Below are 27,763 nucleotides of genomic sequence, written 5' to 3'. Positions count from 1 at the left end.
TTGGACACGGGGCAGAAGAGGCCTGTTTCTGCATTTGCTAGCTGTGTGGCCTTGGACAAGTTCCTTAACTTCTCTATTCCTCATTTCCCCTTCACTGAAATGAGGACACCCATACTTACCTTTGCTGGTCACTGTCACAGAAATCTTTCTGTAACTATCAGATATCCAAGATTCTTATTCTTCAGGGAGAGAGGCCAGCCTAGGTCCCTGATGGTGACAGAGTCAAGATGTTCCTCCCCTCTGCGGTGCATAGTCCTCTCCCAAGCAGCTGGCTTTAATCCTTCTTAATGCCCTGCTTCTCCTTGGCACCACCACAGTGGTCCCCAGGTTCTCCAACCTTCTTTTCCCATTGGTCTCTCCCCCCCTCCCCCCACACCCCCGGTCTAAAGCCACGGAGCATGCTGGTATAGTCACAGCTGGTTAGGTCTCAATTGACCTAGGTCCGTGTCCTCCAACCTGTTTGCAGATGGTTCCCTGTGGTCCTTCCTCAGTTCACCTCTGGGCTCAACAGAAGAGAAACACAGAGGTGGGGGACCTGGAGGGGGGCTCCCACCTCCTTAGTCGGGAACCCAGAGGGGGACCCCCGCAACCCTTACGTCCCACCACCGCAGTGCTGCCGTATGTCTCCAAGGCGTGCGCTCATTGGTTGGATATTCTTCCGCTCGGGGGTCTGCCTTCCCCAGGCCCAGGCCCAGAGACCCCCACAGCCCGGCTCTGGGCGGGCAGAGAGCTGCGGTTCTAGGACCCGGAGGCGCCTAGCGAGCACGCCGCCGTATTCTCGGCCTCGCCTGGATCTATCTGCTCGGCTTCGGGCAGGTGCATCGGCGGCCGCCCCCTCCGCCGCAGGTGCAGGGCTCGGCAGACCCCGGCCGGCGTGCCATGGCTGCGGAGGACCCCCGGCCAGCGCCCGCGCCCGCCCCCTCCCTGCAGCCCGCCCCCCTGGGGCCGGGTGCGCGGCGGAGAACTGCGGTTTGCGCGCACCGGGAGCGGCAGCAGAAGTTCGAAAATCGCCGAGGGGGGAGCCCGCGCCGCAGCTTCCTGCCCCCGGCCCAGCCCTCTGGCCCCGGCCGCCTGCAGCCCGACTTCCTCCCCGAGCTTCGCTCGTCGCCCGCTCCCTCGGACCGGGCCGCCGCGATGGGACGCCGCACCCCGGCCCCTGCGCGCCGCTGAGCCGAGAGACGCCGAGCCCAGCCCCGCCACCCGCCACTGCCCTTCGCCCCCGGCTCCGGGAGCCTAGTCGGCGACCCCTTAGGAAAACTGGATCTCCGAGGCTGGAGGCGCCTGGCCGGCTGGGTGGGGACCACCATGGGCAACGCGGCCGGCAGCGCCGAGCAGCCCGCGGGCCCCACCGCCTCGCCCCCGAAGCAGCCAGCCGCTCCCAAGCAACCGATGCCGGCGGCTGGAGAGCTGGAGGAGAGGTTCACGCGGGTCTTGGTGAGTGTGACCCGGTGCGCACCAGGAGCCTGGGATGACAGGGGCTCCGTACGCGTCCCCGCCTCTTGGGACCCAGGTGCCGCTTGGAGATCCCTGGCCCACCTGCTGCCCCTCCAGGGGGTGGGAGTGACAGTGTCATCTTTCAGAGTGACTTAACACTCTCCCCCCACAAAAAAACTTTCTTCAGCCACCTCCAGTAAGCCTTCTTAAGGGAACCCCCACCCCATGCTCCTAGGTCTCAAGGTGTCAAAAATGCCCTGTGAGGTTGGGTTCCGAACGCGCGCAGGGTGGGAGAAGGCTGGCGCCCCCTTTTCCACGGCACGCAGGCCCAGCTGCTGGGTGCGGGTCTGGAGTGCCCGCCCTTCTGCGTTTCAGGGTCAAAGATAGAAGGGTTATAATTTAACCTCCTGGAAGCCGTAGCCCTAGTGGAATCTTTGGTTCTGGTTTGTTCTGGTGTGTCTGGCCTAGGAGTTGGACTCTCAAGTCCTCAGCTCGTGTTTCTGATCGCCCCCCCGCGCCCTGCTTTGCCCCGGAATGGGTGCTTGCATCCACCGTGGTCACCCCCTCCTAACCACTGAAAGGAGTAACATTAGGAAGGGCGGGGTCAGGGTGGGTTGGTCACTCTGCCTTGGGGTGGAACCAAAGTCTGGACGGCTCCCCTCCCCCTTGGCTGTTACCTGCTTGAGAAATTGGGGCAGGGGATGGGATGGAGAGGGAGGAGCTGGAGTCTGGGCCCCTGGGGGAGGGAGCCATCAACTCAGGCTGAGCCTGGAGCAAAGTGTTTCTGGTCGGGTGGGCACTCCAGTGCAGTCAAAGGTTCCTAAGAAGGGGGGGAGGCAGAAGAAGGGTTGGGAAGGGGGAAAGACACTCATTTTCACTTCCCCTCTTCACCCCAGCACCCTTTCCTGCTCTCTTTGGTAGGTGGTTGCCCAGTGGTCTGTCTACTGTTAGCCATCCCTTGCTGGACACTGGGTGACAGGGTGGACTGTTTCCTGGAGGCACGTCTCAGTTTCAGTAGGCTGGTGTTGCAGGTCTGAGGGTGGGCAGCCCAGGAGAGGTTCACTCTGGAAGCAAAGACGTGCTGGGCCTCTGTCCCCTACGCCTCCTAGACAGCATTTCCCCACTGTGGCTAGCCGGTCATTAGGCTTGACTTGCTAGATCCTTTGTATGATCCCCAAGGGGCACCTCCCAACAGTTCCTGAGAATCCTGGCTCCTGTCCCCTCCAAAAAAAAGGACAATAGGAGCCTGAGCATCTCTAAGATGGGGTGGGGCCTGTCCTTGGGAAGGCAGGGCCACTGAGGGCCATTTCAGACCAGGCTAGCCTCGAACTTCCCTACCTCTCCACCTGCCCCTACCTCCCTCTTCTCCAAATCCAGACCTTGGCCAAGTTCAGCTGAGCTGAGGAAGTGGGGGAGGGGGCATGTAAGGAGCCCAAGTTAGTGATGAGGATGAGATCAGCCTGACAGGGGGGCCATGGGTCATCTTTCCCTTTATGTGTGTGTCTATGGATAGGGGTAGGTCTGGGCCCCAATCTGTTCAGTCATGGGGAGGAGCCTTCTGAATAATTCAGACCAGTGGAAATTCCAAAAGTCAAGTGAAGATGTTCTGAAGTAAGGGTGGGACTTGACTGCCCTGGCCAGACTTATGGCTGTGGTGATGAAATGCAGCTGGGTGCCTCTGAGGGCCAGGACATGGAGGGAAGACCAGGAGATGGACCTTTCTGAGTCTAGGGCAGCAGCACCCAAAGGGGTGCCCATGCCTTTCGGGTCCCCTGGAACCCAATGTGTCCCTTCTTCCTGGGCGGGTAAACCCATCCTCAGGTCACATGGTTTAGAACTGGCTTTTCTAGTTCCCTGACCATCAGGGTCATGAGCCCCACCTGGATTAACAGCCTTGACCTCTGCCTGAGGCTACCCAGGGGCTACCCAGGGCTAAAGATTTGGTGAGCCCAGGAGTCTGACAGTGGGCGTGGCTCCATGTGACCCCTACTCCTGGGGCCAGCGCTCAGTCTTTAGGTGATGTCTAATTCGAAAAGAACCTGAAGTTGTTGTGGGGGTCCCACCCTATGGATCCCCCAATGTTGATAGGGGAACACAGTTCCCCAGTCACATGGCCCCCGGGAACCTGTCATTTCAGCTTATCCCCCCAAACTCTTCCTCTTCTCTTAGCTCTCCTTTTTATGGGTTTGGGGGTGCTTTCACCAGCCAGGCAAGGGCAGAGAGATGTCTTCCCACCAAGGATGATGGGTACTACCTTCCCAAGAAGGCTGTGAGAGAGGGGGATGCCCTGCTTAAAATGGGGCTGGGGAGAAAGAGCAGGTTGAGCCAGGGTTTTTGGCTGCTGCCTTAGCAACCGCGGAGGAGCCATGGCTGCCCCACTACACAGACCTGCTATGGTGGTGGGAACACCAGCCAGGCAGGCTCCTACGCTCATGCCCAAGGCTGGGTGTCTTCCAGCACCTCCCTGTCTTCTCTGAGAGTCAGGCAGAGGGAGGGGTTGGCATGGCAAGCCACCCTGTCCAGGACTGCCAGGAGTGCTACGCATGTGGCTGGCCCCAGTGATCTGCCTGTGGCCCCGGGGTAAAGGAATAAGGGAAAGTGCCTGGGGATGCCTGGGTGAAGCTGAGTGATACTGTACGCAGGCGGGGCTGTACTGTGAGGAGAGGAATTTGCTAGGCAAGGCTCTAGCTCCCCGAGGGGCTCTTGCATCCAGGACATGGGCACTCTTATCAGGCAGGAGGAGACAGTCAGGACAGCCAAGCGGAATATAGGTCCTTGGTGTTCTACCTCCCGCTTCTGGGGCTGGTGCTGAAGAGCAGGTTGGACATCTCCACTTTGCTGGTCAGTGACAGCGGTGTCATCTGGTGCTTGGGGCGTCACTCAGTCCCTGTGCCTCTGGACTGTCTCCACAGTGGATCTCACTGGGGTGTGGCCTTGTGGCTAGATGCTGGGTTGGGCAAAGGCCGTAGGAGCTGACCTTTCCAGCAGGCAGGCCTAGCACATGCTGACCTGAAATGCAGGGGGGTAGCGGGCATGATTCACAATGGCATCTAGGGTCAGCTGGATGAGATGAGCAGGAACAGGTGGGTTTGCCCTTGGAGCCACCTCTGCCTTTTTCTTGGGAATACAAAATTCTGGAAGGTGGCTTGGGTCTCCCTGCGTGTGAAGGGGCTGTGGTTCGAGATCATGCGGCAGAGTGGATGCGTTTCATCCTCGTCGCTTATTTCATGGGCGACCTTGGCCAAGTTCACCTCTCTGAGCTCCCGTTTCTCATACATGTAAAAGGTATATGGCGACCTCCTAGGATCGCTGACGTAAAAGATTAAGCGGAGGGCTCAGTACAGATCCTACCAAGGAGCACATACTCCCTACAGCGCACAAGGGGAGCTGTCCTGGGCTTCTCCATCCTGAGGCCCTTTGCCCCTCCCCCACCAGGAACATCCCAGGTTGCCCGCCTTACTGAGTCACCCCCAGGTCCTCAGCTATCACAGGCCAGGCGGCCTCCGTGCCATTGCACAGGTTAGAATGAGGCCTTAGACCGAAAACTGCCTGGTGGCCGGAAACCACGAGAGGGCGGGCCCAGCTCTCCTGCTGGGTGGAGTAGCTTGGTGCTAACGGTGGTAGCAGCAGCCCGGTGTGCACACACACGAGAAGGGGTTGGGAGGCCTCTACTTCCCTACACGGATAGTGTGCTGGGGGGGGGGGTTCCCCTGTGAGTAAGAACTCAGTGTGGGCAACAACAGGAAGTGTAGGGTGCTGGGTGGCAGGAAGCTGCTGCGGCTGTTCCTGGTTTCTCAGTCGGGGTATTGGGGCTAGGGCCGTCTGTAGCCAGGACCCCAGGACCCCTTACTTTGGGGCGGGGGCAACCAAACCAACTTTGAGTGTTTTAAACCACATTGTCAGCTAGGTCTCCTCGGGCAAGTGACTTAGTATCTCTGTGCTTCTGTTTCCCGTCTGGGAAGTGGGGTTATCGCAGTAACTGGTTCGCGTGTTGATGTTTAAATGAGCTGATAATAGATCTACAATACTTGGAAGGGAACTGAGGCCCGAGAAGTGTTTAGGGGATATTAATTATTGTTGTTGTTCTTATTCTCTTGTTAGCCTGGATTATATGGGTGGCCAGGTGTGATGTCCTGGCTCTCACTCACCTCTGACCCTGGTGAAACTAGTAACTTTCGGGGTTCTCAGCTCCTGATGCAGGGTGGGTTATAACATAGTTTCCTCTAAACCTGGACTGCTTGTAAGAGCTCCTGCAAGTCTGTATCCGGGATTTTAAGTGATGGATGCGACTGATTGTTTCTGCATATGTGCCCACAGCTTGAATGCCAAGGTTGGGACCTGATGGGGAGGGGGAGGGGCGGTGGCACACACAGGCCTGGAGGGCGCCTTGGCATTTGGACCTGTCATGCTGAGCTCTGGGGTTACCTGACACTGGAATTGGGGTCTACTTTCAGGAGCTTTCTGGACCTCAAGGGGCTGGGCTGTGAGGAAGGGGTGGTGTGGTGGGATGGAGTCTTGATTCTGTGCAAATTGAAAGTGAAATTGTAGGGTGTGGCAGTGTCCAGATGTGTCCAGAGTCTTCAGTCTCCTGGGACAGTGTCTCAGAAGTCAACAAGGCAGCCAGTGCCAGGAAGTGCAGGCTCATAACATGAGTTTGCAGGGGCTGGGCTGGGATGAACTGAAGCTGGGATTCATCTCTGGAGTCTCGAGAGGTCTGGGCAGGGAGAGAAGGCTGTCCCCTCACAGTCTGATAGGAATATGAATGAAATCAGTACCAATAATGATAATAATAATAATAATAATAATAATAATAATAATAATTGTTTTTCAAGACAGGGTTTCTCTGTGTAGCCCTGACTGTCCCAGAACTCTCTCTGTAGACCAGACTGGCCTCAAACCCAGAGATCCGCCTGCCTCTGCCTCCCAAGTGCTGGGATTAAAGGTGTGTGCCACCACCACCCGGTTCTTATTTATTTATTTATTTATTTATTTATTTGGTTTTTCGAGACAGGGTTTCTCTTGTGTAGCTTTGCGCCTTTCCTGGAGCTCACTTGGTAGCCAGGCTGGCCTCGAACTCACAGAGATCCGCCTGGCTCTGCCTCCCGAGTGCTGGGATTAAAGGCGTGCGCCACCACCGCCCGGCCTCTTATTTATTTTTTATACATTCTCTCACTATGTAGTCCAGTCTGGCTTCAGACTTGGAGCTAGCTTCCTGTCTCTGCCTCCAGAGTGTTGGGATTATACTAGGCCTATGCCAAATGGCAAGTATCAGCTCCTTTGCTTGGCCACACCCCATCCAATTAACCCCATCTGCTTCCTCACCTCGCCTGAGGCAATGGGGCTGCAGGGAAAGGGCCAGGACAGGTTTGGCCAAACTTTGGAGCCAGCTTTGGGCAATCCAGATGTTTTTACAACATCTCTGCTCACTTACCATCCCCCTCCCTTGACCTCGAATTCTTCTGTGAACAACCCCCGCCTGTCTCCTGTGCCCCACATTTACGAGATGCCCCTTCCTGGTGGTGGGGCACCAGAGAATGTTATTATATCAAAATAATCAAAATATAGCTTCTGAATATTGCCAGGACTCTGGGAGCAGGAAGCGGGCCAACCTGTGCCCATTCTGTGGAGAAGGTAGCTGAGGCTGACAGGCCAATAAGCGGTCAGACTAGGTGGGCCCAGAGCCCACCTCGGTGGGCCTTTTGAACTTAGCTTCAGTACCACTGCATCACAGCGGCTCTCCTCCATCCTCTCGGGGGGCAAATGGACCACTCGTCGTACGTGTGGACTAGCCCTTCCTGTCCTGTTTGGACAATGTCAGCCAGCCTGTTGTTAACCCCCCAGCGCCTGCTCACTGTGCTAACAGCCCCTTGATGAAGGCCCTGGTATGGGACTTGGCTCCTAGTTGGAGGGTGGCCCTACCTCACCCCGAGTGAGTGGCATTTGCTGGCCCATCTCCTGCTCCCTGGGTACCCGTTCCTTGGTGGGCACAGCCGCAGCCGGGGAGCAGCTGCTAATGAGTGCTCAGCGCTGTCAGAGCTATTTCTGATTTCTGAGCCTAAATTTAGATCGTCTGGCAGGCTGGCACGTGGGCCTGGGGCCTGAAGAGTCCCAGGTAGGGAAGGGGTAAAGGGGGACCCTGCCGTCTGCCATTGCGGAGATGGGTACACCCAGCCGCCCCATGCGGAGGTTGTCTGTCCCCAGCACTAACCCTGGAGTGGCCCTGAGGGTCTGAACTAGGGCTGTGGCTCAAGGCCAGTCAGCACAGTCAGCACCCCCACCCCACCCCTCTACTCACCCCCATCCCCCACCCCTCCACTTACTGGTTTCCTAAGGTAACCTTGGGCAGGTCACTGAATTAATTTGTGCCAGCCTCTGTGAGATGGGCGTATAAACAGTGCCAGTGATGGCGGTCAGGACAAGAGGAGGTCAGGGTCTGGCATGAAATTCATTTAGGTAAGGCTGGTTGTTTAACCTGACGATGGGCGCTTGTTACTGAAATTAGAATTACTGCTAGGTGGTCGTGGCACAGGCTTTTAATCCCAGCACTCGGGAGGCAGAGGCAGGCGGATCTCTGTGAGTTTGAGGCCAGCCTGGTCTACAGAGCGAGTTCCAGGACATAGTGAAACCCTGTCTTGACAAACAAAACAAACAAACAAAAATGAAGTACTGCTGGACCATTCCAGAGCCAAACAGGTCTCCAAGGTAAGTGAGACCTGAGACATCCCACCTCAGAGAGGCTGTCCCTCTAAGGCTCAGAAGCCTGGGCTCAGCATCCTCCTCCTCCTTTCCCCTCCTCTGCACTGGCTCCAGCTCCAGGGTCCTGGCAGGCCTGGCTCCCACTTCCTCTTTCTCCAGGCTTGCTTGCACCTCAGCCCCCCAGCTCTGTGTCTGTCGGGTGGGGATAGATCAGACAGACAGACAGACAGACAGAGAGGAAAAGTGGCTTCCGAGGCCCCCCGAAGTAGGGTAGGCCCCACCCCACAGCCTTCAGACCCCTTTTGGAAAGGCTCTGTGGTGCAGCGGGAGCAGGCCTGGTCTGCTGCAGTTTCCTCCGGCTAGGCTGGCTTTCGCAATGGGGACAGGGATGACGTACCTCTCAGTCCCTGGCTGGCGTGTGGTGGGTGGGCAGTTTCACCTCACAAATAGGGCCCCAGCCGGAAAGCTTAGGCAATGGGGGCTGATAATACCCAGCTTCCTGTTCTCCGTGGATGAGTCAAGGCAGTGATTTTGGGGTGAGGTCTGGCCAGAGCCCCAGACCTAACCCTGCCACCCAAGAGAGGAAGCTGGCTGAGGAGTCTGGAGTGGGTGTGGCTCCTTCTCTGCTCCAGGGATGGCCTCTTCTCAGAGCCAGGGGTCAGAGAATATATAGCCTGAACTACCAGGGTGGGTGGCAGACAACTCCCAGACTTTGAGCTGGGCTCCTCGGGGCTTCCTATATCTCCGGTAGAGATCCAGACTAAACTGGGAGCTCCAGGAGGGCAGGAGTTGGCATTGGGGACTGAAATATAGTTAGATTCTTATTAAACGAGGTTTCCTGGACTGGGATGAACTGGCCTTGTTTTCTAGGTCTGTTGGGCTTGTCCTTAGGGACCTGGGGACCCCTGCTTTTGGCAACACCCACTTAACCCCACAGTCCTGGCTGTACTGTGCGTCTCATCTGACCTGTGGTGACAAGAACGTGCAGCTAGGGGGAAGAGGCCCTGGGGAGAGTCCTGCTGATGTATCTTAGATCCTGGGGTGTGTGGGGGAGAGTCCCAGCCTGGGCCACCAGAACCACAGGCCCGGTGTTCTGCCTAGTCTGCGGTGGAATGGCTTCCATCTCTAAATTCCCCCCACCTCTGCCGCTGTGACACATCTTTCTGGAACTCCCTGGTGACTGACACACTGCCCTAAGCCCCTTCAGCCCTCTGGGCCTAGTCTGTGCACACAGTGTCTGGTGACATGTGGGAATGAGACCCTGCCAGCAGGTCCCAGCCGGGCCTGTCTGGAGATGGCTTCCCTGGTAGATGGGAGTAGAGATCATGTCTCCTTAGCTCCAGTGAGTAAAATGGAGCCTAGAGGTGTTGGCGGTCCCTGAGGAATGCACACACTTGCTTCATGCCAGGTGTGCCAGGAAGGTGAGGTGATGGTGGCAGGGCCCAGTCAGTCTTAGATTCTGAATCCCCACCCCCCTACCCCCGCCTCTTTCCAGCTTGAGCCCTGGGGTCTCGGGGATGGTGGCCTACCTCTCTGGGTCTCGGTTTTCTCACTGGACAACACTGCTTATCTGTTAGGATGAGAGGATGTTCGTCTTTGAGGGAGCTTTGTGGACTCCCTGAAGATGCTCATTCTCTCCTTCTTGGTTATGAGGGAGCCCTGGACTCAGGGGCCTTTGTCTTGTACCTCCCCAGAACTGTATGAACTTGCCTCCAGACAAGGTCCACCTGCTGAGCCAGTATGACAATGAGAAGAAGTGGGAACTCATCTGTGACCAGGTGGGTGCCGGGAAGGCTCGCCTGCCCTCACCTCTGCTTTTGGGGCACCCTTGCTCTGAAGACGCGGGAGCTGGCAGGAGAGGGGCCCGCCATGCTGCCCGGGGGATATATCTACTGAGGTGATGGGGGGCCCTCGTAGGACTCTATCCGCCCCTGCAGGACCTGACCAGAAACTTTAGGGGTCATCAGCGGGGTGTGTCCTAGAGAACTGGCAGCGGCTGCCCTCACTGCTCTGCAAGCCTGGGGACTGAACCTAGGACCTCACGCATGCTAAGCAAGCGGTCCACCACTGAGCTATGGCCATAGCACTTGAGATTTTGTGTCTGGTTTTCAAACCCAGTCTTACTCGACAGCTCAGGCTGGCTTCAAAATCATGTTCCTCTGCCTTAGCTTCCAGAGTACTGGGATTATGTACAGGCGTGGCTCTCCATGCCCAGTGGCTTGACTCTCTTACCCTGGGCTGAGAAAAGGAGGAAATGTCCCTGGGTTTAGCCTACTGGAGGGGGAGGAAGGAGCAGGTACAGCTGTTTTTTTTACTTCTGAGGTCAGAGGAGACACAGTCAAGCAACCATCTCCAAGAGCAGGCGGTTCAGACTGCTGGCCGAGCCCTGCGTTCCCTGGGCTGCCTCATCCCTCCATCTGCTGGGGGTCCAGAGTACTCTTGCCTCATGCAGGGGTGGAGGTGGGTGGAGGCTGGTTGCTGCAGGGTCATCCAGAAGAAGAGGTAGGAGCTGCTTTTAAGCAGAGGCCTGGAGGCTGGCGGATAGGGAGTTGGAGAGAGGAACCTCCCACTCCAGGACCCAGCGAAGCCTTCCACTAATGGACTGGGTTGAGATATGCCAGCTGGGTATCCATCATGGCAGAGCTGGGGGTGCCCTAACGCCTCTGCAATTGTCATAGGTGTCCCTGATAAAGGGCGCTGCCTGGATTCGCAGAGGGCAGGCTCAAAGACCGCAGAGTCGAAAGCGGGAGAGGGTGGTATCTGGGCACATCTGAGGGTTTGGGCTGGGAAGGATAGGAGCCTTGGGGGTGGGGGAGTGTCCCTGCTGTGGTCCTTGCCTCTCTGTGAGGGACTAGGGCAGCGGAATACAGGCAAAGAGCGCTCACAGGTTCCCATCTGTGCAGAGGGACAGGACATCTGTTCTGAAGATGGCCTGTCTACCTGCCAGGGAGCTGGCTCCAGGTTGAACTTTCCACTCTAGTCCAGGAAGGGCAAAACAGGCCTGAATGAATAACCCAAGGCAGGGCCTCCAGCAGGACTGGCCTTAGTCCCCTGGCCCCAGGAGTGGCACAAACCAGGCCTGAGGCTACGGTTTTCCGTTTGTACTTTTGGTATTCCAGAAGCAGTTTATACAGCCTGAAACTTCAAGGCTGAGCTGAGAAGGGGGCGTTGGGAGGAAAACTACCCAGTGGTCTTTGGGTTGCTATGACCGACTCTCTGTACACTCCATCCATCTCCCCAGGAGCGGTTTCAAGTCAAGAATCCTCCCGCAGCCTACATTCAGAAGCTGAAGAGCTTCCTGGATACTGGTGGGGTCAGCCGAAAGGTAGCAGCTGATTGGATGTCCAATCTGGGGGTACATATCTCCCTTTCTATTCTGCCCCCTTCCATCCTGGACTCTAAACAGCTGGGGCAGCCATGTATGTCTTTTTTGTGGCCTTGTGTGAGTTCATGTATAAGTATGTATATGTAATTTAATTATTGGGGACTGAGCACCCCCAGGCAGGCTCTCTCATAGACCCACGTATGTATCTTAGATGTACTTACATGGTCATTTCTTTGTGTATTTGTATTGTGTGTGTACATATGTGCACCCCATTTATTCATGCATAGATAGATGTATGTGGTAGATGTATGTATTTTGAGGTTTGTAGATGTTTGTTCTCATGTGTATCCCTGAATCCATGTTTAGGAGAAAGAGAGAGAGGGAGAAAAATGAGTGTATGTATGCCCATAAGTAAACAAATGGGTAGGCACCCTATGTGTACATATCCAGGGTCTCCTGGGTGGATGTGCATGCTTGTGTTTGAAGTGTCTCTGTCCAGTATGTTTGTGTAGAGATGTGCCTGTGTGCGTGTATGCTATAATCTCTGTATGGAGGTATGTCTGTGTACTCTGCATCTTCAAACGTGTGTGGATATACCCTCCACATTGGAGGGGGGGCATGTAGTCCACGACTGTTCATTCTGCTGGGCAGGTGTGTGGAGGTGGTGGGGGAGGCTAAACGTGAAAGGCCGTGAACGCACAGTGGGGGTGGATACTTCTGGCTGCAGTCTCAGGACTGTGGGAGTCTGAGCGCATGGTGTGGGTGCATACTTCTGGCTGCTGCCTCAGGGCTGTGGGAGTCTGGGCTCCACCCACAGACTCCTCGTTTTTTGCCCCCAGTTTAAGAGGCGAGTTCAGGAGTCTACGCAGGTGCTTCGGGAACTGGAAACTTCCCTGAGGACAAACCACATTGGGTGAGTTTAGGAAAACTCTGCCTCCTGGAAGCCTCTAGGGCTTTCCAGCCCCTCCTTTATAGACTAACCTTGTGGACCATTTCCTTCCTCCCCTGCTGCCTGTGCTGGACTTCCGCACACAGCTGGGCTGTGGGTCCTGCTCTGGCCCTCAGCATCCCCTGGTATCCCCGAGTCTCTTGAGGATGGGAATGGTGTTATGTTCTGGGGCAAGGGCACTCAAGGGCTTTCGCTTTGCATGCTTGTTGCTCACCTGGGCAGAATTCTTTCTGACTGCAACTCATTGAACCTTGTCCTCTGCAGGTGGGTGCAGGAGTTTCTCAATGAAGAGAACCGTGGCCTGGATGTCCTGCTTGAGTACCTGGCCTTCGCTCAATGCTCTGTCACGTAAGCTCCTGTCTCCAAACCTCAGGCTGCCCCTCAGAGTCCTGATCATACATTCCTAGGCCTCAGCTACCCCTCTGAACAGGAACTGATCTCTTGCCCTGTCTCAGGACAGTTGGACTTGGCCCTGGGCAATGGTTCTTGGGAAGGCCTGTCCTTGCCCAGAAGGGACCTTCCTACCCCCTTCACCTTGCTCAGCATAGAGTCATGGATGAGCCAGGCTGTGGTGGTCCAGATCTCTAATCCCAGCACTTGGGAGGCAGAGACAGTCAGATCTCTGTGAGTTCTGGCCAGCCTGGTCTACAGAGTGAGAAGCTGTCTCAAAACAAAAGCAAAAACAAAAATGACAGCCATGAATGAACATAGCCTCCTCCTCCTCCTGCCTCAGTTTCTCCTGCAAATCTGCTCTGCCTCGCATGTCCCTCTGCCCCCATTTAAGTGTCCCCTGTGGGGCTCCTTCCATCGCATCTCTAGGTATGACATGGAAAGTACAGACAACGTGGCCTCGAGCGCAGAGAAGAGCAAGCCCCTGGATCAGTCCGTGGAAGACCTCACCAAGGCACCACCCTCATCTGTGCCCAAAAGTCGCCTGACCATCAAGTATGTGGGGCCCCAGATGGGATGATAGGAGAGTGGAGGACGGGGCCGCACACTGCCACATCTAACCAGGACCCCGACGGGCCGTGGGAGGTGTAGTTCAGCATGGGGGATCAGAGTCTTGGCTTCTGGACACAAGTATATTAAATCTTCAGGTGCAGGCACCTAGAGACTAGGATCTGAGGGGGACTGGAATAAGGAGAGGGCTTGGGGGTTGGTAGGATCCCTTTTGTACCCATCTAACCCCTTGTTTCTTCCTATGCGGCCTCCAGGTGCCCCCCTTCTCCCCGGTACGTAGTCGCCTGGGGGCAGGTGCATGCTGGGCCGACTCTGTGGGGTGGTGGGTTGGAAGACGCAGTCAGCTGACACCCCTGAGTTCAGCTGCTGCGGATTGGTTTCCTCATCCTGACAGGATGTTCTGCCATCTTGTTGGGAGGCAGGGAGGGGAGGAGAAGACCCTGGAGCACTGGCTTCCTGTGTTGGGTCTGAGGGACCAAATGTATGTTGATTTATTTGTGTGTGTGTGTGTGTGTGTGTGTGTGTGTGTGGTACAGTGTGTGTGTGTGTGTGTGTGTGTCTGTACAGTGTGTGTGCATGTGTGTGTGTGTGTGTATATGTGGTACAGTGTGTGTGCCAATGGCTGATCCAGCTAAGCATGGCTTGTTAGATGAGTGCTGGGTATTTGAACTCAGGTCTTCCTTCTTTATAGCAAGTGATCTTACCAACCAGCCATCTCCACAGCCCCATAACATACATGTACATACATATCTATGTACACACACACACATACACACACGCACACGCGCACGCGCGCGTACACACACACACACACACACGCACACGCACACACATGCACACACACACACACACACACACACACGCACGCACACAATTGTCATTGGGACTTGCATTCAGGGCTTCAGGCATTTTAGGCAAGTACTCCTTACACTGAGCTACATACACCACCAGCCTGGACCAACTGTCTATTAGGCCCCAAGATCTCACATTATGTTTCTTTCCTTCATTCATTCACTTAACAAACATTTTTTAAAGACACTTACTAGATATACTTCCTAAATAGCACATATTAGTGGTAAGTGTTCACAAGACAATTAATTCATCCTGCTTTCGGGGGCCACAGTCTAGCAGAAAGGCGATTTAGTGTGGAGCATAATCACAGAGATGTGACCTGCATCCCTGAGAAGGCAGGTGGCCATTGCTTGTGGGTTCTCGGAAGATTTCCAGAAGAGGTGACATGGGGATGATGTCTGACGGATGGACAGATGGACAGTGGCCTCAGAGCGAGCAATGGGAATGCGTGGAGCAGCATGAACAAAGACTGAGACACTTTTGAGCAGTGATAGGAAAGGCTGATGTGGCAAGCAGCAGGGAGGACTCAGTTGGAGAGGTGGAACTGGCTAACGGGGCTAGAAAAGTTACAGAAATGTCTCGAAAACCTCAAGGTAGCAGAGAGCACACTCAGTATACCCTTACTTGGTGCCAGGCTGGAGCGGATTACATAATCCCAACAAGCCTGTGAGGAAGGTATTCTTGAGGCTGAGGAGGCAGCTCAGTCAGCAAAATGCTTGCTCTGCAAGCAAGAAGGCCTGAGTTGAGTCCCTGGCACCCCTAGAAGAAGTTGGGTATGGTAGTATGTGCTTGTAATCCCAGTCTGGAGAGGCGGGGATGAGAAGATCCCCGAGGCTCGGTAGCCAGACAGCCTAGCCTAACTGGCGAGCACCAGGTCCCAGTGAGAGACCTTGTCTCAAAAGAACAAAGCAGGGGCTGGGGAGACCACTTGGGGGGTGAAGGGCTTCTGCACAAGCTTGCACACCTGAGTTTGGATCTCTAGTAGCCATGGAAAAATCGAGCACAGCTGCACGCACCTGTGTGTGGGTGCACCTGTGTGGGTGCACCTGTGCTCACGCACCTGTGTGGGTGCACCTGTGTGGGTGCACCTGTGTTCACGCACCTGTGTTCACGCACCTGCGTGGGTGCACCTGTGTTCTCAGTGCTGGGGAGGTAGACGAGAGGACGGCTGGAACTTGCTGGCCTGCCAGTCAGTAGACATAGAGCGTTCTGGGTTTAATAAGAGACCCTGTCTCAAAAACAAATAAAGACTGATAAAGGAAGATACATGAAACCTCTGGGCTTCACATGCACCCTGAAGTGCACACACACTCACACACAAACAACAATAAACAAGATGAAAAGCTTCTGAAGAATAATGCTCAAGCTTGACTGGTCTGCACACACACACACACACACACACACACACACACACACGAAATGCATAAGCACTCACACGCACACATACACACACTTGCACACACATGAAATGTACACACATGTACACACAAAGAAGGTATCTACCATTCTGGGTATGGCGGTATAAAGCTGTGAAGGAGGCCAGCCTGGTCTACTTGAGACTTTGTCTCATTACCTCTGCCTCCCCCTGTGTGGTACTAATGTTGCCACTCCCTTACAAGGAAAGCGAGGTGCAGGGAGATCAAATGCTTCTCTACTAAGTGGTGAGCGGGAATGTTCTTGCATCTAGGCACTTGAGTTTAGTCCGCCTCTCAAGATGGAAGATGAGCCCAAGTGGTTGTGAGCACCACCTTGTGGAGACATTTCTGGTGTCTCGCTATTTCCAAGCTTTGCCTTTGGTGGGCTTTCCATTCACAACACAGGTCTCTCTCTCTCTCTCTCTCTCTCTCTCTCTCTCTCTCTCTCTCTCTCTCTCTCTCCCTCTCTCTCTCTCTCCCTCCCTCCCTCCCTCCTCCTCTCCCTCCCTCCCTCTCTCTTTTTTCGTTTTTTTTTTTTTTTTTGTTTTTTTTTTTTTTTTTTTTTTTTGAGTCAAGCTCTCATGTAACCTAGGCTGGATCAAACTCCCCATTATGTAGCCAAGGCTGGTCTTGAACCGCAATCCTCTTGCCCTTACTTCTCAAATACTGGGATTACAGGCACGTGCCACCATGCCTAGCTCACAGCAGCCTTTTTAAAAACCAAGTCTTTGAAAGGACCTTTGCTTCCTTTAGCAACCCTGACCACCACACCCCCATCCCCGGCATGCCGGCCCTGAGGAAGGCTGCCTGCCTTCAGCTGGTCTGTCGGGTTGGGTAGATAGTAAACTGTGGCTTAGAGTTCCAGATGTGTCCCCCTCACTCCACAGGGCATTGTACTGGTGTGGGGAGCAGGAAGCTGGGGATTGGGGCTCTGACCCTGCTGCCTCTTCCACACCCACCAGGCTGACACCGGCCCACAGTAGGAAGGCCCTGAGGAATTCCCGAATCGTCAGCCAGAAGGATGATGTCCATGTGTGCATCATGTGTCTGAGAGCCATCATGAACTACCAGGTCAGCTGTGGCGTGGGGTTGGGGACCTCAGGGAGCTGGCTTGTCCCCATGGGGCCTGTACAAGTTACTGGCTGATCTCTGTGAGTTCAAGTCCAGCCTGGTCTATAGAGCGAGTTCTAGGATAGCCAGGGCTACACAGAGAAACCATGTCTCAAAGACAAAAGAAAGAAAAGAAAAGGGGAGGGGGCGGTGGCTTGGCTTCTTAAGAGTTTATGGCTGGGTCTGAAGAGCTTTGGGCATTGGAGGCCAGAACAGCACGGCCCAGACTATGCTGAGGGTGTTGGCAATCTCGGGGGACCTGCCTGGAGGTGCTGACCTCTCCTCTCTCCCCAGTCCGGCTTCAGCCTTGTTATGAACCACCCAGCCTGTGTCAACGAGATCGCTCTGAGCCTTAACAACAAGAACCCCAGGTGAGGTCTAGGCCCTAACTGGTGTCTTGCTTCTGTCCTTGCAAACTCTGTCCCCTGTCCCCAGGACTGCTGCCCACCCCAGCCCAGCTCCCCTGTCCTCAGGTCCCTGCCACCCCTGCTGTGGGGACTAGCCTCCCCCTTCTCTTTCCAGAACCAAGGCTTTGGTGCTGGAGCTGCTGGCAGCCGTGTGCCTGGTGCGGGGAGGACATGACATCATTCTTGCGGCCTTTAACAACTTCAAGGAGGTACTGGTCCGCCATCCCAAACCTACGTGCCCTTCTGGTACTGCCTGGAGTCTGGTTGCCGGAAGTTGTGGCCTCTGATAGGGCCTCTGAGTGCTGGGATAAAAGGTGTATGCCACCACGCCCGTCAACCAGTCTTTGAGGCAGGAGATGAGTTAAGCATGTTGGTACAGGCTGTCATCCCAGAGCCAAGAGGATTAGGACTTCAAGATTATCACTGGCTATATAGTGAGTTCAAGACTAGCCTCTAGGCTCCAAAACCCAAAACCCTAGATCTCTGTGAGTGTGAGGCCAGCCTGGTCTAGAGTGAGTTCCAGGACAGCCAAGGCCACACAGAAAAACCCTATCTAGAAAAAAACAAACAAACAAACAAAAACAAAGCCAAAACTTATGCCAAAACAAAAACCAATCCAAAAAAAAAAAATAAAGGGCTGGCTGGATATGTTCATTCATTCTTTTGTAAATGTTTACCGAGGGCTGACTATGTACCAGGCACAGAAGCAGGCCCTTGGCTCACATCAGTGAGCAAAAGAAATGAAAAGGCATGAGAGGGCTGGGGTAAAGTACCTACTATGCACACATGAGGACCTGAATCCCCCAGCCCACATAAAAAAGCCAGGTTTGCCAGGCGTGGTAGCATGACTTTAATCCCAGCGCTCCAGAGGCAAGGGCAAGTGCATCTTTATGAGTACCAGGCCATCCATGGCTACATAGCAAGACCATTTTGCAAAAGCAGAAAATCCCAGGGGCTGGAGAGATGGCTCAGTGGTCAAGGGCACTTGTTTTGCAGAGGACCCTGGTTTGATTCCCAGATCAAAAGACAACCCACAACTGCCCACAACTCCAGTTCCAGGGCATGTGATACCCTTTTCTGATCTCTGTAGGCACCAGGCAGGCTTGCATTTACATGCAAGTATACACTCACATACCTAAAATAAAATAAATAAATCTTAAAAGAAAAAAACAGAGCCAAGTTTAGTGGCTTGTGATTGTAATTCCAGTCCTGGGGAGACAGTGACAGGCAGTTCCCTGGAGCTCACTGGTAGTCAGTCAAGCCTGCTCTGTGAGCACCAGGCCACTGAGACACCCTGTCTCTGAACACACCGTGTGAAGCTGGAGAGACGGCTCTGTAGACCTGGGTTTGGCTTCCAACAGCTACATCAGGAGGCTCACAGCTGCCTGTAACATCAGTTCCAGGGTATCCAGTGCTCTCTGTGGCCTCTGCAAACACCCACACTCACATTTTACACACACATATATATGCAGGAAACATATAGTAAATAAATATTTTTGAAAAAGATGGATTTGAGCTGGCAGTGGTGGTACACACCTTTAATCCCAGCACTGGGGAGGCAGGTGGATCTCTGTGAGTGTGAGGCCAGCCTAGTCTACAGAGTGAGTTCCAGGACAGCCAGAGCTACACAGAGAAACCCTGTCTCAAAACAACAACAAAAGACGGATTTGCTTCTGAAGACCTCGGTTTGATTCCTGAGGTTGACCTTTGGCTTCTACACATATATGCACATATATATGCATGCAAATGCCTATAATGAAAAGTCAGGAAACGGCTTATCAATGAGCGACTTATGTAGTCTTAGAAAATGCTACATGTGAGGGGGAAAGGGTTTCCACAGGAGGGGGAGCTGCTTGTAGGGAAGGCCTCGCTGAGAAGTTGAGACTTGACTGGTCACAGCTTTGAAGATGCTGGGGGATTGGGAGGGGTGGTTCTCTCTGCCAGCACACCAGTGGTTAGGGCCGTGGGAGTGCACCCCAGTGCTAGTGCGGCCAGCGTGGGGTGTGTGACCCATTATTTGGCGACCGCCGTTCTCCCTCTCCAGGTGTGCGGGGAACAGCACCGCTTTGAAAAGCTGATGGAATATTTCCGGAATGATGACAGTAACATTGACTTCATGGTGAGCGTGGAGCTGGGGGGGGGGGGCAGGGGGAGCTGAGGATTGGCTGGGCCCTGTTGCATGCTGGGAGCAGCTGAGGACCTGGGTGGCTGGGCTCAGGGCTTTGCTGAGTTGTCAGTGGGGAAGGGTAGATGTCGGGGAGTAAGGACTGGACCAGGAGGACCTGAGGGTTACAAGACCAGGCTAGTGGAATGTGACCTGTAGAGAGGGAGGGGGCTTGGGGACGAACAGGAAGTGGAAGAGAGCAGCCCGGTGTTCCTGCCCCCAGGTGGCTTGCATGCAGTTCATCAACATTGTGGTACACTCAGTGGAGAACATGAACTTCCGTGTCTTCTTGCAATATGAATTCACTCACCTGGGCCTGGACCTGTACTTGGAGGTGAGCCTTGCATAGCACCCCTGGCCCCTGACTGAATTACCCACCCACCGTGGAGTATGTAGTTATGTATGTAGTATGTAATTAGCAGGTCGTGAGTTCAAATCCTGGCTCTGAGAGCTGGGTTTGGTGATACATGCCAGCAATCATATCATTTGGGAGGCCAAAGCAAGAGGGTCTCAAGTTCAAGTTCAGTCTGGGCTTCCCTCTTCCAAAATGGTAAAACAAACAAACAAACAAACAAACAAAACACACCCACAAGTAAACAGACCCTACTCTGCTGCTTGCTAGCCCTGTGACCTTGCACACATCTGTTCATCCTTCTGAGCCTGTTTTCCTGTCAATCACAGAGGTGATAAAGACATGTAGAGGAGATTCTGGTACATGGTGGAGACCTAGTATAACATTGTCACCGAGGTTCTGGAACAGGCTCAGGTGGCTCTGGATGTGACCCAGGAGCATCAGCTGAGGCAGGTGCCCTGACACCAGCACATGACGGGGAGCCCAGAGATACACATTGGGGGGCTGCCCCAGCCTGAGTCTGGGTGTTGGGAAGAGGGAACAGAGGAATGGGTGAGCAGAGAAGCCAGAGCTTCTGGCCTGGTTCCTTTGGGAGGCTTTCTAGCGGGGCGGGGCCTTTGGGATTGGATCTCCTAAAGCTACGACTGGCAAAAACCAAGAGGAGGCGAGGCCGGTCCAGGCACACAGTAGAATATGATACATCTGGAACAAGGAAAGTAGTCTGACCCAAGCTCCAGCGTGGCTGAGCCTTAAAAGAAGAGAGAGGCCAGAGGCGACCGGCTGAGTAGAGGGCTGCAAAGATGGTCTCATGGCTAAGAGCATCTACTACTCCTGTGGAGGACCCGGGACCCTCTGTGGTGCCCAGCACCCATGATTTCAGGTGGCTCACAGTCTCCTGTAACTCCAGTCCCAGGGGATCAGATGTGCTCTCCTGGTCTCTGAGAACATCAGAACTCATGTGGTGTCCATCAGCGCTCACAGGGACACGCATACATTAAAAAAAAACCTGAATAGTATATGCCTTTTAAAAATAAGAAATGTCCAGAATGGCTAAATCTATAGAGGCAGAAAGTAGATTCATGGCTGCTGGGGGCTGGAGAGGAGATAATGGAAAAGAAACCCTACCTGGCCTAGAGTTTCCATCCGGGGTATTGAACTTTTAGAAAAGAGGTAACACATCTTAAAATAGTGAATTGTGTGGTATGTGAATTATGTCAGTAAAAATAAAAAGCTAACTAGAGCCCAAGTACTCTGGTTTCTAGTGGTGGTGGTTGGATAGACACCCCGCCACCACCTCAGACCTCACCACGCTCCTGCTGTCCGGGGACAGAGGCTCCGGCTGACGGAGAGTGACAAGCTGCAGGTGCAGATCCAGGCGTACCTGGACAACGTTTTTGATGTGGGAACCCTGCTGGAGGACACAGAGACTAAGAATGCAGTGCTGGAGCACATGGAGGAGCTGCAGGAGCAGGTGGCACTGGTGAGAGCCGACCCCAACCTAGTCCATCACACAGTGGGCCCACAGGAAGGCTGTCTGGGGGCTCCTCTTGTGCAGCGAGTCCTGAATGGAAGACATAGTTCTGGGTGTAGATTGGAGGCGGCGGCAGTCTGCCTGGGCTCTGAGTTTGCCCTCGATCCAAATCCGGAGTCCTTTTAGTGGCTTTCTCAATGAGTCTTCGGGGAGCGCCCACGCTGCGTGGGACTTGTGCGCAAAGCAGGCACCTCCTCCCGGCGGCGCACATTCCAAACCCCGACTCCAGTGAACTAGATCTTGGGGTCCCTCTCAGCACAGTCTTCTCCCCTATCACCTTTCTGTGCCCTGGTGCCTCGGTTTCCCCCTCTTCCTTCATCTGGGTTCGGGTGCCAGGTTTGGCCCACCCTTGGCACGCTGGGCCAAGCGGATGTGGGAGCCACCCCCAGCCCTCCAGGCAGGCTTGCCTGATGCCGCCCCCTCACCGGCGGCGGTGCCAGTGCCTGGCCGCGGGTGGTAGCTCACCATGTGCTGGTGCCACAGCTGACAGAGCGGCTTCGAGACGCAGAGAACGACTCCATGGCCAAGATCGCTGAACTGGAGAAGCAGCTAAGCCAGGCGCGCAAGGAACTGGAGACCCTGAGGGTGAGCTGTGGGTGTGGGCCGGGCCAGGCTGGGGTGTGGGCCGGGCCAGGCTTCCCAAGGAGTCTTCTCCGCTTGTCATCCCCGTATATCCCAGAAGAGGACCGGGGCGGGGTTGCTCTATGCCAGAGAGCTTGCCGGTAGGCACTAATCCTTCTCCTGGGGCTCGCAGGAGCGGGTCAGCGAGTCAAACCCCATGGGCACTGCCAGACGTATCCCTGAGCCTGAGAAAGTGCCTGCCCCGCCGTGGTGAGACCTTCAGCTCTCGAGCTGAAAGTGGAGGAGCTTGAGGAAAAGGGGTTAATCCGAATCCTGCGGGGGCCCGGGGATGTCGTCTCCATCGAGATCCTCCCAGGAGCGGTGGCGACACCAAGTGGTGACAGCGCACCAACTCCGGGGGTGCCCACTGACTCTCCTAGCCCAGGTGCACAGTTGCTTCGTGCTGGGGGAGAGAGACCAGGGCAGGGAAGGGTATCGTGGGGGGATATACCTGGCTGTGAAAGATAAGGAGGTTGGGATTGTGGGCATGGTACAGGTACACGCAGGTGGGTTGGAATGGGTTCGGGGGTGCATGCACTGGGCAGGGAGGTGGCAGGGACACCCCCCCCCGCGCCCCACACCAAGAAGTTGACGAGTTTCTCCCACGCCCTCGCTGGGCTCACATCTCCCACCTGCAGCAGAGTCGGTTCCCGGAGCAGCATCACCGCCACCGCCACCACCACCACCGCCGCCACCCCCACTACCTAACCTCCAGTCCCCGCATCAAGCCCTTCCCTCTGCACCCCCGCTGGCCCCGCCCCTCCCAGGCTGCGCAGAGCCTCCACCTGCACCACCGTTGCCTGGAGACCTGCCGCCCCCACCCCCTCCACCCCCACTTGGTACTGATGGGCCAGTACCACCCCCACCCCCACCCCCTCCGGGAGGGCCTCCTGATATCCATGGAGGACAAGACCCAGAGATAGGCCCAGGTAAGTGGGATGGACTATCTCAGATCTTCAAGGGCTGGTGGGGATGCGAAGCAGCACCCCCTCGTATCCCCCAGGGGGTGTCCTCCAGGACCCTCTCTACCTAGGAGTCTCCTCCTGCCTCCTGCCTGTCTTGTTAGGCCTGGCTGGGTTAGTTCCCTCCAGTGTCTGCACTGCTTACCACCACCTTCCTGCTCCCAGGGGTGAAAGCCAAGAAACCCATCCAGACCAAATTCCGGATGCCACTGCTGAACTGGGTGGCGTTGAAACCCAGCCAGATCACAGGCACTGTCTTCACTGAGCTCAATGATGAGAAAGTGTTGCAGGTGAGTGGGCACCAGAGAGCTGCAGGGTCATGCTGGGCATGGGGATGGTCTCTCCTTCAGGATGGGGACGCCCAGGGCGTGGGCTTTAAGACCCTGGGTTGGTGCATCCAGGAGGCAGCATCCCGACCCATGCAGGCTTCCCTCTCCCCGAGTGTGGCCTCTCCTTTCTGCCCATTCCCACAGACAACTAAGGCCTGGGCCCTTCTGATTCTAGTTTCACCTTGGAACGGGTTCCCTGTCCTCTGGGCCATCTGTTTTCTCTGCCTGGAATAATCTCCTTCACTGCTGGCTGCTCGGCCCTTCCTTCAGCTTTAATGGCCGGGAATCTGGGTCCTCTGTTGTGTTCTTCTCTGTCACACCTTTCTTGTGTCTCCCCTGTGTCTCCTGTCAAGGCTGTGGTCAAGCCAGCTGGCTGGCTATTCTGTCCAATGGTGTTCTGTCAGGCTACACTAACAACCTTAGCTCTGGACAGTGTTGAGCCCAGAGTGTGGGCAGATATGGCTCCACTCAGCCTTGTATTCTCTTCCTTGCCTTCTTAGGAGCTAGACATGAATGACTTTGAGGAGCAGTTCAAGACCAAATCTCAAGGCCCCAGCCTGGACCTCAGCACTCTGAAGGGGAAGGCAGCCCACAAAGCTCCCACCAAGGCAACACTCATTGAGGCCAACCGGGCCAAGAATTTGGCCATCACCCTGCGCAAGGGCAACCTAGGGGCAGACAGAATCTGCCAGGCCATTGAGACGTGAGTACCTCCACTGGGGTGTGGCCCAGTTTTCTTGCTAGGCTAGGATCCTCAGGCAGAGCTTAGTAAGAACCCCAGCAGTAGCCGGGCGATGGTGGCACACGCCTTTAATCCCAGCACTCGGGAGCCAGAGGCAGGCAGATCTCTGTGAGTTTGAGGCCAGCCTGGTCTACAAAGTGAGTTCTAGGACAGCCAGGGATACACAGAAAAACCCTGTCTTGAAAAATCAAACCAAACCAAAAACCAAAAACCAAAAAAAAAAAACAACCAGCAGTGAGACAGAATCCACCAAACTTCACACCAGTCCTGGTCAGGGAACATCATCCTCATTTTCTTGCCAAGAAAACTAAGACTGTGCATGCCCAGAGTGAGACCTCCCCACTTGCTTCCTGCTTCTGCCCAGCATGGGCACCCAGGCCAAAGGATTTATATATAGCATCTGCCAGTGTTGTATGATAGGACCGGAGCTTCCCGTGACTCCTGTCTCTGGTTCTCTGAAGCTGTCTGCAAAACTGAATGACGACGGTTGTTTATTCAGTCATTTTCTCTGGGACTTGTAAGTGTGGGACGACTCCCACTCTCTCCTCTGTTTCCTCATGTAGGTATGACCTTCAGACTCTCAGCCTGGATTTCTTGGAGCTGCTGACCCGCTTCCTGCCCACAGAGTATGAGCGCAGCCTCATAGCCCGCTTCGAGAAGGAGCAGCGGCCGATGGAGGAGCTGTCGGAGGAGGACCGCTTCATGCTGCGCTTCAGTCGCATCCAGAGGCTGCCAGAGCGCATGAACACACTCACCTTCCTGGGCAACTTTCCAGACACGGCCCAGCTGCTCATGCCGGTATGGGCAGGACGGGCAGGGTGGTGTGGTGGAGCCTGGGCTGGGGGTAGGGATCTGGGAGCATCTCTGAGCTCAGCTCCCAAGAGGGCAGCTGGGAGCATTTGAGCCTCCTGGTGGGGGAGGCTCCATCTTACCTCATCTTCATCCCACCCTTAGCAACTGAATGCCATCATTGCAGCCTCAATGTCCATCAAGTCTTCCGACAAGCTTCGCCAGATCCTGGAGGTGAGAGCCCAGAGGAAGGGACAGGAAAGCAGGGCCTATCCTTTCCTGGTCTAAGGAGCATAAAAAGGGAGAGTCAGGTCCTATCCAGCTGGAGTATAGCAAAGATAATGTTCCCACTTCTCACATGCATGCTCTAGTAGACAGGCTGAGGTGGGAGCTGGGGGTAGGCAACAGTAACACCGGCCATGCCTGCAGAGTGCACCTGAGTGTCGGCTCCAGGGCTCAGTCCCTCTGGGGACTGCTTTGGGAGAGCTGTGGTAACTGCTCCTACTCAGTGGCGTGTCTGCAGACCAGAATAAATGGCCGTCAAGGGATTGAGGAGGGAGATGTTGGCAAGCCAGTTTTGGGATGGGCTGATGGAGTGGACTCATACTGTTAATAGCATACACATGAGATGTATATATACAGGCTACATGTGTCATGGAACTGAAGGGTCTATTCAGGAGGGCCTGAGTGTGAGGGCTGATTTCTTGCTACCTTTCTTTCTTTCTGGGAAATATTCTTCAAGGGATTTTTTTTTTTTCCAGCCTGGATCTCATTGAGTCTTTCTCTGCCTTTCCCAGATTGTCCTGGCTTTTGGCAACTACATGAACAGCAGTAAGCGCGGGGCAGCCTATGGTTTCCGACTTCAGAGTCTGGATGCGGTAAGAAGGGGCTCCTGGCCTGGGGTCTGGAGTCTGGTTGGTGGCCCGTGGCTTATAACAGATCCTTGTCCAGTTGCTGGAGATGAAGTCGACTGACCGAAAACAGACATTGCTGCACTACTTGGTGAAGGTCATCGCCGAGAAGTACCCACAGCTCACGGGCTTTCATAGCGACCTGCACTTCTTGGACAAGGCAGGCTCAGGTACAGGGGTTGGGATCTCGGGCCACTCATGTGGGTTAGGAAGGGACACTACAGGGTATTAACCGTGTGCGTGCCGCCTGATCCCCTGACTCCATGCTGTCCATGCCAGTGTCCCTAGACAGTGTCCTGGGGGACGTGCGCTCCCTGCAGCGAGGCCTGGAGTTGACACAGAGAGAGTTTGTGCGGCAGGATGACTGTCTGGTGCTCAAAGAGTTCCTGAGGGCCAACTCTCCCACCATGGACAAGCTGCTGGCAGACAGCAAGACCGCTCAGGTGGGTGGGGGACCCAGGAGCACCGAAGCCTTAGGGTAGAGGTGTGGAGCCAAGGCCTGGAGGGGTGTCGCCCCAGGCAGAACCCTGGGAGGATGGGGAAGAGTAAGGGACCACCCGAGCGGAAGAAGGGATGTGGTACCCCGAGGGGCACGGAGCACGGGCAGGCTGACGGGCTGTGCTTGCAGGAGGCCTACGAGTCGGTAGTGGAGTACTTCGGAGAAAATCCCAAGACCACGTCCCCCTCCATGTTTTTTTCTCTCTTCAGCCGTTTCACCAAGGCCTATAAGGTACCAGTGCCCGATGCAGGGGGGGGGGCAGTGCCCGATGCAGGGGAGGGGGCTGCTTCTGGCCCAGGCAGGACAGGGAAGGGGGGGGGCTGTCCTCATCACGACCTGCCTCGTGCCCTCAGAAAGCCGAGCAAGAGGTGGAACAGTGGAAGAAGGAGGCAGCGGCGGATACCTCAGGCAGGGAAGAGCCTCCAGCACCCAAGGTAAGGCAGCTGCCGCCGAGCCTGGTCCCGGGGTACAGGAATTTGTAGCATCCCGTTCCCCCTCTTGTCTCACCCCTGCACCTTCAGGGTTGAGATAGATCCTGCCCAAGGATGAGAAAGTGGGTTTAGGTTCCTTCTTTCGCTGCCCGTCCTTGCTGTGAGGAACTGCACAGATGTTCTAGAGTAGGTGGGGTGAGAAGTACCCTAAAGTTAGAGTTGTTCATCTCCCCAGTCTCCGCCCAAGGCCAGGCGGCAACAGATGGACCTCATCTCTGAGCTGAAACGGAAGCAGCAGAAAGAGCCACTCATCTACGAGGGTGACCGAGATGGGGCCATCGAAGACATCATCACAGGTGAGGGCGGCGCCAGGTCTCTGTCCTGCCTTCCGTCTGTACTGACCTTCTCTTTCTGTTTCTCCCTGTCACACTGAGGGGTCTGCTGCCTCCCCGAAATGCCAGTCTCACTGTGTAGCCCTGGCTTGCCTGGAGCTTGCTGTGTAGACCAGGATGGCCACCAACTCAGAGATCCTCCTGCCTCTGCCTCTGCAGTGCTGGGATCGAAGGCGTAGGCCACCATACCTGTCCTCCATGCCTCTTGCTACCTTTTCTGTTTTTCTTTTGTTTTCTCTCTCTCTCTCTCTCCTTCTATCCCCCAAATCTCAGTGCTCAAGACAGTGCCCTTCACTGCCCGCACCGGCAAGCGGACATCCCGGCTCCTCTGTGAGGCCAGCCTGGGAGAGGAGATGCCCCTCTAGTTCCCAGGTACCTAGACGGCATGGCCTGTGATTCCAGTGCTGGCACAACTTTGGGAATTTGGGGGGCCAAACATGCCTCCGCATCCGGGGCCACTGCATGCTGGGATGTTTTAGGGGTGGTGTTTATGGCTGAGGTAAATCAGTGTCCCCCTTCCACGTGCACAAAACCAAATCCTTAGAACGACTGCGCCCTGGAGCCTGGGCAAATGTGTCTCTTTTGGCTTCCAGATCTTCGGAACCAGCCCTACATCCGTGCAGACACAGGCCGCCGAAGTGCTCGCCGGCGACCCCCGGGACCCCCACTGCAGGTCACTGCTGACCTCTCGCTGTAGCCACTGTTTCCGCTGGTGGATTCTGTAGGGCTGTAGGCAGGCTGGAGCTCAAGGAAGATGGTCCTTAGCTCGGCTGGGTCGAGCATCAGCTCCTCCTGCTGACTACAAGCCTTGAAGCTCCTCACCCCACCAAAAAAAAAAAAAAAAAGCTGCTCGCAGCATCCTCTCCCTCCAATAGCCATACTTAGCCTGAGC

The 27,763-nt window shown here is 55.2% G+C and overlaps 1 protein-coding gene across 1 annotated transcript; it reads left to right on the top strand.

Moving 5' to 3' along the window:
- The first annotated feature begins 1,100 nt into the window (after positions 1 to 1,100).
- Positions 1,101 to 27,716, top strand: Fmnl1 (formin like 1). Its single transcript, XM_028882650.2, is given in 27 exon segments — positions 1,101 to 1,434; positions 9,825 to 9,908; positions 11,372 to 11,485; positions 12,295 to 12,368; positions 12,669 to 12,752; positions 13,224 to 13,349; positions 16,594 to 16,702; positions 17,036 to 17,112; positions 17,264 to 17,357; positions 19,193 to 19,267; positions 19,536 to 19,646; positions 20,995 to 21,144; positions 21,679 to 21,780; positions 21,950 to 22,013; positions 22,016 to 22,201; positions 22,455 to 22,745; positions 22,944 to 23,068; positions 23,608 to 23,810; positions 24,413 to 24,647; positions 24,804 to 24,872; positions 25,436 to 25,516; positions 25,590 to 25,719; positions 25,829 to 25,992; positions 26,178 to 26,279; positions 26,402 to 26,482; positions 26,715 to 26,835; positions 27,465 to 27,716. Coding segments are annotated over 27 exon segments (3,285 nt in total). The 5' UTR covers positions 1,101 to 1,305; the 3' UTR covers positions 27,569 to 27,716.
- Positions 27,717 to 27,763: the final 47 nt, after the last annotated feature.

The sequence above is a fragment of the Peromyscus leucopus genome, chromosome 8b, assembly GCF_004664715.2.
Source record: "Peromyscus leucopus breed LL Stock chromosome 8b, UCI_PerLeu_2.1, whole genome shotgun sequence".
NCBI classification, from domain to species: Eukaryota; Metazoa; Chordata; class Mammalia; order Rodentia; family Cricetidae; genus Peromyscus; species Peromyscus leucopus.
Note: the sequence above shows the minus strand (reverse complement) of the source record. Positions and strands in the feature narration are given on the sequence as shown.